At 42.4% G+C, this 13,636-nt stretch overlaps 1 protein-coding gene across 1 annotated transcript; it reads right to left on the reverse strand.

Annotated features, from left to right (window-relative positions):
• Positions 1–453: 453 nt before the first annotated feature.
• LOC140195841 (extracellular calcium-sensing receptor-like) lies at positions 454–6,024 on the reverse strand. Its single transcript, XM_072254479.1, has 5 exons — positions 5,740–6,024; positions 2,775–3,611; positions 2,438–2,665; positions 1,446–1,569; positions 454–1,358 (listed from the first exon to the last, which is right to left on the reverse strand). The coding sequence occupies exons 1-5, from the start codon at positions 5,995–5,997 to the stop codon at positions 454–456; spliced, it is 2,352 nt and encodes a 783-aa protein (XP_072110580.1). The 5' UTR covers positions 5,998–6,024.
• Between the last annotated feature and the right edge of the window lie 7,612 nt (positions 6,025–13,636).

Below are 13,636 nucleotides of genomic sequence, written 5' to 3' on the forward strand. Positions count from 1 at the left end.
GGATCTAATCACCAATAACTAAATCGAGGACACTTTTTGATTGGAAATGAATTAAATATATATTTACTGCACTGTAACAACATGGGTGCATTCACAGTACATCTCAATATTCCCCATTTACAATCCGCAATAGCAGTAACCTTGAAGCAGCACAGAATAAGTAAAGCGGAGAAGATTTCATTTTAGAAGTACTCTTTATCAACACATTTACTTCGCAGTCTCATATTCACATCATTATGATCTTGTGCTTTAATGTTTACTTGTATTGCACTTTCTCTGCAGCTTTTAAGCTTTATCGTGCATTGTCGTTGTTTTATCTTGTTCTACCTCAATGCAATGTGTGATAACGTGATCCGTAAGACGAGTATGCAAGACCCGTTTTAACTGTGTCGAGGAACTTGTGACAATAATAATCAAATACCAGTAAATTAATATCAATGCCACTTAACGCTTTTATGAAGACACTTTCCCCATCAAATGTTTCCTTGTATTTCTCTCCGGCTTTAACAATATGATGTAACATTTTGGTGCAAAGATACAGAAAAGTAAACCGAAACTGGAAGCCAAAATTGCAAACACTTCCACCGCCACAGTGAATTTCCCGGGCGAACTGACATAAGCTGGAATGAAAGATATCCAAACAGCGCAGAAAATTAGCATGCTAAATGTAATGTATTTCGCCTCGTTGAAATTATCCGGCAGATTTCGTGCCAGAAAGGCAACAGCAAAACAAACCAATGACAGGCAGCCAATGTAACCCAGGACGCAGTAAAATGCTACTTCCGACCCCACGTCACACTCCAGGAGGACCACCTCGTTCGAATAGGCCATGTTTTTGACAGGGAGGGGTGGGGATTTGATGAGCCAGACGGTGCATATTAAACACTGCAGCAGTGTAAGAATAAACACAGTCAGGCGTTGTTGTAGGGGACCAAACCACTTGGCCACATTATTGCTGGGTAGTTTTGCCTGAAATGCCATCACCACAGCAATCGTCTTGCCCAAAACACAGGAGACGCAGAGAACAAAAGTAACACCAAACATAGTGTGGCGTAACATACAGGACCACGCAGACGGCTCGCCAATGAATGTGATTGAACAGAGGAAGCAAAAGCTCAGTGCGAGGAGAAGAAGGAAGCTGAGCTCAGCATTGTTTGCTTTCACGATCGGAGTGTCTTTGTGAAACAAGAAAATGCCAGCAATTGTAGCAGTGAAGCAAGTTCCGATCAGCGCCAGCGTCGTCAGAACAATCCCCATCATCTCGGCAAATGAGAGAAAGTCAAGATGCTTCTGTATGCACTGGTCTTGTCGGTCGTTGGGCCAGGAATCGCTGGGGCACCTCATGCACTCAATTGAATCTTGAAGGAGGAAAGGGAAAGCTGATTTATAAGCGGACTGGTGACGCCTGCGGCCGCATGAACCATAAAGATGTTACTTGTCCATACCTGTGGCGTTACTGATCGTACCTTCGGCGCACGGAATGCAATCAAAGCAACAAATAGGTTGTCCCTTGCGAGCTGCTTTTCTTGTTCCAGGGGAACAGTTGTTGGAACAAACTGCCCGGGGAATCTCGTGGCAAAGAACAATAACGCATTAGTGTCTATTTTTTGGAAGTAACTTATCACTCGGTGGGACAGAAAAGCTACTGAGTTTAAAGTGTAGCGTGGACGCATTTAAATGAAATCTGAGGGGCAATTTCTTCACGCCGAGGAAATATCACTACCGGAATAAGTTTAATGTGAGGTGTGAGGCAGAGTTTAATTGACTTGAGAGGCATCTTCTTCGTCCAGAAGGTTAGAGGTTTCGGGAAAAAAACTGACAGAGGAGGCGGTTTAAGCAGCTGTAATGATTGGTTGATCTTACCGTTTAGACGCTTAGGTGGGTCCATAGATGGGACAAGTTTATAGCGATGTGGGCCGTGCGGACAAATAGGCGGGCACCTTGCTCAGCACGGGCGAGTTAGATCGAAGAGCCTTTTTCTCGACTGTATAACTCTATGGCTCGGAATATCAGTACCTTGGTTGATCTTACACACTTTCGTATACGGAGAATAAATCATCAGCAATCTCGTCGTATATTTTTCTGGGTGTAATTCGGGGGAATTGTAAGCGCCTAGAAATTTTTTCCCAATATTTTTCAACTAGAAAATATTTGTCCCCCAGGTAGTTACAGTTTGCCTGTAGCACCGCATGCCTTTCTTATACAACGATGTCTGCCAGAGCTTTATAGCTCCGGGTAGACTCTATATCTGCCAACATTCGTCTAGTTTTAGCAACCTGGCCTTTTGTAACCCGCGGACCGCCTATAGTTCAGCTGTATTATTACATCACGAATCTGAATCATGATGTTATGTAACAGAAAGAAACTTAGCACTTCGTTAGCTCTTAAATGCCAAAATTATATTGTGAAAACAGGAAGTATATTTTTTATGTATTACCTCTGTGCGACCACCAGTCCAAACAATAGATCCGACATTTATCATGACCTGTTCTTCTGAAGGCGCGGATCCATCATAATTTCCGACTATCGAAACAGCGGCAATCCCTTCGCTGTTCACCTGCCAGTTCACAACATCGTACGTAGGCACCGAATCTCCGTTTTCGTTGAAATTTACCCTTTCGCCTACCTTAGTTGTGAAATTTAGTGATTGCATGTAATGCAATACCTACTAGAGGAAGACACAGACGATAAAACATGACATTGGTCACCCAAAATTTTGCATAAATCTCGAGTTTTAATTGGACTTCCTGAACAACTTGGTCAATTCTACGTACCTGCCATGGCTGAAAGTTTGAAATGTTTGCACAAGACTGATTGACAAATGGACCTTCGCCACTTTTACACGAAAATATATTGTGAAGTGCATGGGCTATAGCATAAGTAGCCTCGTAAACTTTGTTGGTCACCCTCAGCTGAGAAACCTCCGTGTAGGTGTTGGACACAGTCTTTAGGCTCTCCGTTCCTGTACATTGACGAAGCTGTGAGGTGGGCATTGGGATTTCTGTGTTATTGTCTATTCTTTTCAGGCGACAGCCAAAGGTCTTCTCCCAAAATTCTTCAACTAAAAGATTACCGGGATAGGCAGAGGGATGGAGATCCATTAAGAAGTATTTGAAGCCCGGGATATTCACCTTACGGATGGCGATCCCGATGGATCCAGTAACGAATCTTTTGTTCTCCTCTGGAGATAAGAGCGAAGTTGCGATCCACGCTTCACTGCCCACCCACTGGATTCCAGAAATGTTTTGTCGAACAATTTCCTTCAATAAGCTGTCCATGTCCGCTTGAGTGAGAAAAGCCACCACAACTTTCGTGGACGATGTCCGAATAACGCGAGTAACATGAAGTATCCTTTCTCTCGAATATGTCCTGTGGAAGGACTCAGAGAAGGCAATGCAAACCCCAAGCTCCTGAACCGTCTCAGTAAAGGCCTGCATCCCAAAGTTGCCGTAATCGTTGTCGCTCCTTACCGTTCCAATCCAAGTCCATCCAAACCTCCTGACAAGTTGGGCCAACGCTTTAGCCTGGAAGTAATCGCTTGGGATCGTTCGAAAGAAGGAGGGGAATTTGCGCCTGTTGCTGAGACAGGCACACGTGGCGAAATAGCTCACCTGGTCAGAAACCACAAGGGAACCAGGGGAAAAAAAACAGCGGCATTATTTCGGTGTCGGGGAATAAAGTTCCGGCGGAGACCTGTATCTACGTTCACAGTGGTACACTGGCGTATTCCATGCAATTATAGTATAGCATGGACACAGATATTTCGGCCCAACTACTGTATACTAACCTATATGCCCACTAAGCTGTTACCATTCAGCTCCATTTGACCTATATCCCTCTTACCTGTTCCATACAGGTATAAGGTCATAGTTTTGTACAGTATGGACACAGACCTTTCGGCTCAGCTCCTCTACGCTAACGCTAACCTACGCCCACTCATTCACCAACATTTGGCCTATATGTCCCTAAACCATTCCAGTTTATGTATCTGTTCAGTCTCATTTTAACTTTTTTAATTGTACCTGACTCAGGCACTTCCATCGGCAGCTCGTTCCCGACACCGGCTGTCCTCTGTGCGAAAGGGCAGCCTCTCATGTTCCTTTGAAATCTTTCTGTCTTATATTAAATCTATGCTTTTTGGATCTTGATTCGCTTCCCCTATTTCTGACATATCGATTTTATATGGAGAATGGTGGAAATAATGTCAGCCGATCAGAGAGAGATTGCGAGGTAACTTCCGAATCAATAACCCATCACCACATTTGTATGAATACTGTCAGTATTTGCTAATTTAAAATTCCAGATCTCCCATGTCGACAGCAAACTGGTTTATTTAATTTTCCTTCCGAAACTGAGTAATGTTCGAACTATTGTCATTCCAACGTGCGTATATGCACCGCCATCGAAAAAAATTCCTCCGGATCAAGGTGCGTATTGAGTATATATAACGTACAAAATGTATATAATATACATATAGAGCACATAAAGTAACGTTACCACAATGAATTAACAAATAATTAGGTGCATTTACGATTCAAGTTAAAAAATGTATACAGCTACTGGTAGCCAGCCAATTGCGGCATCAGCGCGGGACTTGGAGCGTTTGATTCTGGCCCGCTCCCTGCACGCTTTAAATCTATGCTAGCTTGAGCGTCGAACTAGCAACTGAGACAAGGAAGGAAACGGCAAAAATACCACCAAATGCGTAACAATGGGCGAAAAAGAGCAACAACAACAAGGCTCACAACAGGAATTCTGCAGATGCTGGAAATTCAAGCAACACACATCAAAGTTGCTGGTGAACGCAGCAGGCCAGGCAGCATCTCTAGGAAGAGGTGCAGGACTGACGAAGGGTCTCGGCCTGAAACGTCGACTGCACCTCTTCCTAGAGATGCTGCCTGTCCTGCTGCGTTCACCAGCAACTTTGATGTGTGTTACAACAATAAGGCTACTCGCGCCATATATGTGATGAGACTAAAGTGGTGGCAAAGCGCTCCGTAGTCTCAAGGCCTGTGGGAAGAAGCCGTTTCCCACCCTATCATTCACTGTCTTAATGCTACGGCATTTCCTCCCTGATGGTAGGGAGCCAGGGAGATTGAAGAGCAGATGGGAGGGTTAATTGATAATGCGTACGCGCCTCTCCTGGAAGAGAGAGTCTGATAATCCTCTCTTCAGTCATCGCAATTTATTATAGGGACCTGCGATAAGATATATTTTAACTCATAGAACCCACCCTTATAAGTTGAGCATTTCGGCCTAGCTGCGCAAGGAGCAGGCAGTATGGTCTCTCTACCGCCGGAAGATTTACTTTCCTTCTCTCCCACCAACATTCCCGCACCAAAACCTCTTCTGCAAATTCACCCAGCTTCCAATGGTGGAAATGTGTGGAAGATGCAGAAAGAAATCACTGTCCAGCATCCTCAGCTCCCCTAAGCAAAACTCTACCGATCGCTTCTTTGCGGCCGAGGACGGCGAGCTCACTTAGTGAAAGCACCTTACCATCCACCTGATAGCCACCCAAACCGAGGGGGTGGGGTGATACACACACACACACACACACACACACACACAATTTAATCATTGAATCATTGAATCACTCGGAAGTAATAAACTACTATCTTGTATTGAAAGCCGTTATTCACCACGATAAGATCAGGGCAACGTGTTTTGTATCTGGAGCCGCAGTCTTCCATTCGGAGATAACTATGACGGCTTGAGAAGGTAAAAGACTTGTCTTACCACGGGGACTCTGAAAGGACCTATTGACGCCGCAACCGCCAGGGACTGCGAGGATCCCGATTCCGCCACGATGGCAGGGACGGGTGAGCGTGGGGGACAGGACTGCTGCGTGTATGCTGCGTCCTGCCCATTGAACAGTTCGAACGCTGCTTTCACTGAGAAGTGAGGTAGATTGCACGAATCATAAATCCTGTAGCCCAGTGTAATATTTGGAAGAAGAACGGGACTCCTGTTTATCTCTTCAATCGCAAATATCATCGCCTGAATGAAACGGAATGGGCGAAATTCAAAACTGCAGGATAGAGATAAATGGCATATTAGTGAACTGGGAAATAGGTTTATCCTTGTCACATGTGCATGGAAATTGTGTATTCGAGGCAGGCAATAAGGTCTAACGCCATAACGTGGTAACTGTGAGATCAAGATTCCATTTTATTGTTCAATAGTCTTAGAACAGTGGGGTAGAAGTTGTCCTTGATGCTGGCGTTTCCTGTTTTCAGACTTTTCGATCTTCTGCCTTTTGGGAAATTAGAAAAGTGAGAATGTCCAGGCTGTGTGGGCTCGTTGATTATATTGGCTATTTTACCGAAGCATGGAACGGCGTAAACAGATTATTTCTGCTCCTAAATCCCATGGTTTTAAGGTTTTATTAGATTGCTTTAAGAATGGGACTAATGAACAACGAGTATTTCTCTGTGGTGTGCTTCTTCAAGTAGACGTACTCGTCCGATGTATCATGTGGACGATTTTTGGAATTAATAGATTGTGGGCACTGAAAAACGGCACTCTGAAAGCACATTCGTTATATGTCTCTATAAAGTACTGGTTCCAAGCTAATAATGAACTGCCTCGTGAACAGCGAGTCAACAGCATCTGTAGAGGGAAATGGACTGTCGATGTCTGGGGAGGAACCCTTGGGTGGGCTGTCTGGACTGCTGCCTTTGTGGCCACGTGCGGCTATAATTTGCCACTTAGCCTCAATCAACACGTATTTAGCAAATTTGTACAAGGTAACATTTAACAGAAATTTAATTTAATTTTCTGGCATTTGTATCATTCTTTTCTGGTTTCCAGACAACAGCCACGAGTGATTCAGCGCAGTGTTTAGTTTCTAAGTCACGAAAACGGCAAATTTTACAAAATCCAGTCAAAAACCTTTCAATTCCGATGACGGGGAGCCGAAATACTTCATTTGGACGCTGTACTCAAAACAGGGCCTGCCTGATTTGTTTAGTGCAATTAATTTGTAAAAGTAAGCAGAAATTCCACTGCTAGGTCAATACTACTAGAATTATCAGTATTGGTGATAGACATTTAATGATGTTTTCCCGTCAGAAGATGAATTTATTTTGTCTTGTAATGCGAATTATTCAGTTGCTATCACAAACCATTTTCACAAGGTTTCGGCACTAATCTTTGTCTGTTTATTTTCGTCCATTAATGTTGTCTGACCTGCTGATTTCCTGCAGAATTTTGTGCGTAATGCTGAGGAATCTGTTTTGGTATTTTGACATGAAGCGTGCAGGTGACTAATCTACACGATTTCCTAAAATACTCCCATAATGTAAAAGGGGACTTCTTTTGCAAGAATATATATTGACTCATTATCTGTGTCTGTTAAGGATATATTTCTATGTTTCTATGTACAATTATTGCCAGTATTACTCATGGGGGAATCAATTGGTTGACTTTAAACGATAAACGATACATGCTAAATACGTGACTGAATCCTGGATTATAATGTTACAGGTAGCGAGCAACAGACACCCAGACAGAAACTGAATTTGATTGTGTCGCCAGAAATATTATGCCTCTCTTGTCTTCCAACAATTAAACTCAATAACACATCCAGAATATGTTCGAAAAACCCAGGATCTGTGGTAACTGAATCTTGGCTGAAGTATCAGGACGAACACCCTTCAATAGAACATGAAAAGAAGGAAGATCAAAGCAGCTTTAAATTTCTAAGAAGTTATAAACCTGTCGCTCGGCTCATTAAACTGACCTTTCACATTTCACAGCTCTCGGTCTGGTTTCAAATGAAAGATCCTTTATCTCTATACGGGAGTGTAGACCAAAAATACCGCCGATATCGATGTCTCCTTCCTTTGATAAACTGAACACATCAAACATTTCTCTTTTTTTACATAGTAAACTGCTAGTTGACACTGCAACAGGTAGCAATAAACCCCAAAACGCAATACAGCTCATATTTGCTTTCGTTCTGACTCTTGTTGACAAAGGAGCATGCAGTTTTATATTGGAGCTGATGCTTGGGCGAACATTGTTGTTTCTCATGATTAGGGAGATGATACTCAGCAGGGAATAAATTGGCACTTTAATCTAAATTGGCGACATAGAAAAAGACACCGTGTCACGCTATATTGTCGCAAATAGGGAAACATGATTACGGCCCTATTGATCTTTTTGGTAAAAATGAAATAACCCATAGGGAACAGCTGAAGGCGAGTATCCATTGGAATCATAATAACCCCATCTCTTGATTTATTTCTTCCCCTGCCCTACGGACGATATAATTTTATGTTGAAACACAATGAGAGCGAAACGATTGGCGATTCAGTTAAAACACAGAATAACGTTGTCGGGGTAATATGCATTCTGTAGGAATATGACGGATAGCACTTCAGTTGACATAACTTGTGGTGAATTCATGTTAATTATATATTTCCTGCTGGATTAAATGCGAAATTGATCTACAAGATTTTACTGTTTCCCTCAGAACTGTAACGTCGCATGCTCGACAGTAATTAAAAGTCTGAACTTCTGTAGCTCTTTATTGGCTGCAAATATCACCTTCCAGCCTCTATCACTCGTCATACTCTTCTCTTCCCCATCTGAGTAAAACTACCCTCTGAACTGGACCCCCATCCCCTCCCAGACCCTGTCACTATTCCCACTTTTCCCTCAGCTATCTGCTTATAACTCCCTCCTTAAATGCCAACAGTCGTTCCACATCTTACTCTTCATTTCTTCATGTTTGGAATGTCTTCTCCCTCTATCTTTCTGTGCAGATGCAGTGTCTCGACTTGAAGCGGGGACTGTCCACTTCCCTAAGCGGATGCTGCCTGACCTGGTGAGTTCGTCCAGCGTTTGGTTTGTTGCGTTAATATCCGCGCACAGTGTAGATCTAAGTACCTGGGAGCAGAACTAATAGAGGACGACGATTTGGGCGTAAACCCCTGAAGATGCTGGACCAGATTGCATCTTGCATTTAAAGAGCGGCAGTGCTCTGCTCTGCAAACAAGTGGAGCTTTAACTGGAATTGAGAAAATACAGAGCAGCTGGGTCCAACACAGGAATAACATCTGACCAGCCTGCTTGGGGAAAGATAGAGAGTCCAACTCGACTTCTTTGTGACATAATGAGTGAAAGTTGTATTCTTCAGTAACATATTGTTTCGCTCCCGAGAGATTATTGATACCCCACCCCCACATTTGAAAGTACATATAAAAGCCTGAAAACGTACCACAAGTCCCTATTGCGCAATTGTAAGTCTATTGAACCATAATAAAACCATACGACCATAAGATGTAGCTGAAAAATTAGACCATCTGGCCAATCGAGTCTGCTCCACCATTTCATCATGGCTGATCCAATTTTTCTCCCAGCTCCAATCTCCTGCCTTTCCCGCCTATCCCTTCATGCCCTGCCCATCAAAAATCCACAAACTCTGCCTCAAAATAACATAAACACTTGGCCTACATAGCTGCCTGCGTCAAAGAATTCCACAGATTCAACAGATTCTGACGAAAGATATTCCTTCTCACCTCTTTTCTAAAAGGACGCCTCAATATTCTGAAGCTGTGTCTTCTGGTCGTAGACTCTCCCACCATAAGGAAGATCCTCTCAACATCCGCTCTATCAAGGCCTTTTACCATTCATTAGCTTTCAATGTGTTCACCTCTCACTCTTCTGACTTCTAGTGTGTACAGGCTCAGAGTCATCAAAAGTACTTCATATGACAAGCCATTCGATCCTGAAATCATTTTTGTGAAACTACTTTGAAACCTCTCCAGTTCTAGCATATCCATTCTAAGATAAGATAAGACCTGATCACAATACTCCAAGTGAGGCCTCACCAGTGCTTCGTAAAGTTTCAACATTACATCCTTGCTTTTATATTCAAGCCCTCTTGAAACGAATGCTAATATTACATTTGCCTTCCTCACCACAAACTCAACCTGATAATTAGCCTTCAGGAAATCTTGCACAAAGACTCCCAAGTCCCTTTGCACCTCAGTTTATTTTTGTATTTCCTCTTCATTTGAAAAAATAGTCAAGTCTTTCATTAGCGTTTCTCTAATAAGACAAGATGGACTCTTGACCCCATAGTCTTCATCATCATGGCCCTCAGCTTTTGTCTGCTTTCACTACACTTTCTCTGTAACTGATACAATTTATGAATTCTGTTATTGCTTTTCCCTTGTATTACACGGATGGACTAATGTGATGAAAGGAATTGTATGGATAGCAGGGAAAACAAAGCTTTCCACAGTACCTCGGTACATGTGAGAAGAACAAACTAATTTAACCCTCTCTTTCTTCATCACAGTTCGGCGTTGCACACCATTATATCCTCAGAATTACACAACAAGCACCAACTCGAGGGCTATAGTTGGATTTTTAACTTTATTTGTTTAGGGATACAGCTCGTGCCGCACAAATGCACCCAAGTGACCAACTAAGGTATGAGAATTTACGTTTTTGGAATGTGAGAGGCAATCGGAGCACCTGAAGGAAACCGACACGCTCACGAGGAGAACATGCATTCTGCTTGCAGACAACGGCAGGAACTAAACCTGGGTTCCTGGCACTGTAATGTGCTAAGTTAGCCGTAATGCTAGCATGGCACCCTGACGGATCCTTGAGTCAGCGGATGTTGTCTATATGGACACGAGCAAGAACATTGTCAAGGTTCAGCATGGGAGATTGGTCACGAAACTTCAGTCGCTTGGCATTTAATATGAATGTGTAAATTGTATTGAGCGTTGGCTTTGTGGACGAAGTCAGTAAGTGGTTGTAAATGCATTAGGGTTAGGATTGAATGCTTGCCTCTCTGACTGAAAGTTGCTGGCTGGCGGTGTGCCTCAGGCATCGGTGCTGGGCCCGTCGTTGTCTGCCATCTGTATCAAAGATCTGGATCTGGATCTGAATCAGCAAATATGCGGATGACGCAAGGATTGGTGGTGGAATAAATAGTGAGAAAGTCATAGGGATCTAAGCCAACTGAATACGATGGCTTAAAATTGGCAGATGAAGTTTAATGAGGACAATTGTGAGGTGCACAAATTTCGAAGGACCACGGAGACAGGTTTTACACCGTGAGCAGTGAGGCACTGAGGATAGTGGTGGAGCTTGGTGAGCTGAGAACCAGATTATATGAGTTAAGGGTAAAAGGTGAAATGTTTTCGGGAACATGATGGAGAACTTCTTCACCAAGAGGCTGGTGAGAGTGTGGAACAAACTATCAGCTGTAGTGGTTGATGCAGGTTCAATTTCAACATTTAAAGACATTTGGATAGGTACATCGGCGTAGGGCAATGGAAGGCAATGCCTGTCAATGGCCTTAGTGTAAGTCAATAGGACTCAGCATAGACCAGCTAGACCGAAGGGCCCGTATCAGTACTGCACCCTCTGCAGAGGCAAATGTGAATAACTAGAGAACATGTATTCAAGGTGAGAGAGGGAAACTTTAAGAAAATAAGGGAACTTCTTTTTATAGCAAATGTGATTGCCTGCAGTGGGCTTTCTGAGGTAGTGGAAGAAGCAAATTCGATGCAGGTACTGAAGAGTTTTTCTTAATATTCTGATTGCTATGAAGGGAATTGGAGGCGGTAGTTGATTCGCAGCTAGAAGGTACTTGGTTTAAATTTAGCGTTTTGATCAGAGGAGGTATCATGGGACAAAGGGCTCTTTTATGTCTAGTAAATAGCGGAGCCTGTAGGAGGTGGCATTCATCAGCAAGGGTCCTCACTCTTCAGGGTGTGTGCCCACCTCGATGTCAGAAAGAAATAAGATCATTATAAGAGTTTGAATTTAGTCATTAGAACAAATAGTTCGGTAAAGTTAATCTAGATGAAAAGTTTACATAATACTTCATGCAGTCTTTCTTACAGCAGAATGTTCTGAAGTCAATCAAGATCGGGCTTGAAGGTGCAATGTTGTATCAAGAGTTAATTAAAGAACTCATACTGAAGGGACACTATTGTAAAATACGTCAATCTCGGGTTACATTTTACATCCAATTCGAGGGAATGCGGAATGATGCCAGCAAAGAATATTAAAGAGTCAATAGATAGTTGTAAAAACAGATCAAGCTTCCAGAGGATTCCTCAAAAAATCTCAGCAATTTGGAGGGCACTTAGCATGTATACAGTGAGATAAAGTAAAGGGATCTATCGAGTTACTGCCCTGATATTGTTTAAAATTGTTTAAAATTCCTAATATGACTGAAGGTGGCCTGATGCGGGGTTTTCTCCTCGAACTACCTATAGTTCCTTCTCTTAACACCTCAGAGGTGCATTTAAATTTCATCCCTGAAAATAAATGAGATTCTTCATTTTTGTCATGTCGGTACTTGGACAGGTAAATAGAAAGAATATATATATACACAACTGGACATAGGCTAAACATATGCAGGGAGACTTTATTTGATGAGTATCCTAGTTGACGTAGACATCAAAAAATCTTCTCCGTATATACGCAGTACAAGTTTCCATCACCTAAAAGATATCTATCGATAAACCGACTTTAATCTGAACAAATTATTAAGGTTTCCGTTCTCCTTATCACATTACAACTTTTAGATTTTTCATAAATTCACTTTGACTCAACACAACCGTTTTATACTATTCTTGGTATCTTTATATCACGGACTTTATGCTATATTCCAGCATTTTCCAATTGTTATTCGAATTGTTCTCTTCAAACCTGCAGATTGAATGGCGGCTTGTGTTTGCTTATCTTTTGCCGTTATTTTTTCTCACCACAGGAACCTATAAGAATCCATATAATTGTGGAAGTCGTAAAGTAAATTATCCATCTCTTTCGAAACTCTGGGACTGAGGCCACCAGGTTCCTTTGAACAAACGTCCATCATTGCATCATAGCCAGTGCTGTACTAGGTGTTGATTGTGATATTATTGAAACACTTGTTCAAACTGAGCACTTTCGACAATACCTCCAATATATTTGATCTCAGCTGCTTTAGATATTTTTTTGTTATCGCTTAATATCAGTATCAAATAAAGAACTACCCGATAACTATAACAACAGGAATTCTGCAGATGCTGGAAATTCAAGCAACACACATCAAAGTTGCTGGTGAACGCAGCAGGCCAGGCAGCATCTCTAGGAAGATGTGCAGTCGACGTTTCGGGCCGAGACCCTTCGTTAGGACTGACGAAGGGTCTCGGTCCGAAACGTCGACTGCACCTCTTCCTAGAGATGCTGCCTGGCCTGCTGCGTACACCAGCAACTTTGATGTGTGTTACCCGATAACTATGTTAATTGACTTGAACAACACAATATAAACATATGTTGATTTTTTTTATCAACTCCAAATTCCAGACTAATAAGACGGCACATATTTTGTGCAAACTTAAGAGCAGAAGTTTCGACATGGCAAGTTTGACAGTGCATTCACCATAAATATACTGTAAATTGGACGTCAAGTTAGCTGTTGATCGCATACTAGTGTTAAACATTTCGTGCCCGCTTGGTCTAATCTGAACCATTTGGAGCATACTGTATACAATTTTCAAATGACTGCCTTCCCACTAAATTAAACTGCCGATAGGGCAAAAAGGTTAAAATCGGCATTTAATAATCTCTAATTACACACTGCTGCTACAATTATACAAAGGGCTGCTGCTAG

The sequence above is a fragment of the Mobula birostris genome, chromosome 4, assembly GCF_030028105.1.
Source record: "Mobula birostris isolate sMobBir1 chromosome 4, sMobBir1.hap1, whole genome shotgun sequence".
NCBI lineage: Eukaryota > Metazoa > Chordata > Chondrichthyes > Myliobatiformes > Myliobatidae > Mobula > Mobula birostris.

Coding starts and splice junctions, on each gene's coding strand:
- LOC140195841 (XM_072254479.1), bottom strand. CDS start 5,997: ATGATATTTGCGATTGAAGAGATAAACAGGAGTCCCGTTCTTCTTCCA. Junction 3,612..5,739: donor GTCCTTTCAGAGTCCCCGTG/GTAAGACAAGTC, acceptor GTTTCTGACCAG/GTGAGCTATTTCGCCACGTG. Junction 2,666..2,774: donor CAAACTTTCAGCCATGGCAG/GTACGTAGAATT, acceptor TTCCTCTAGTAG/GTATTGCATTACATGCAATC.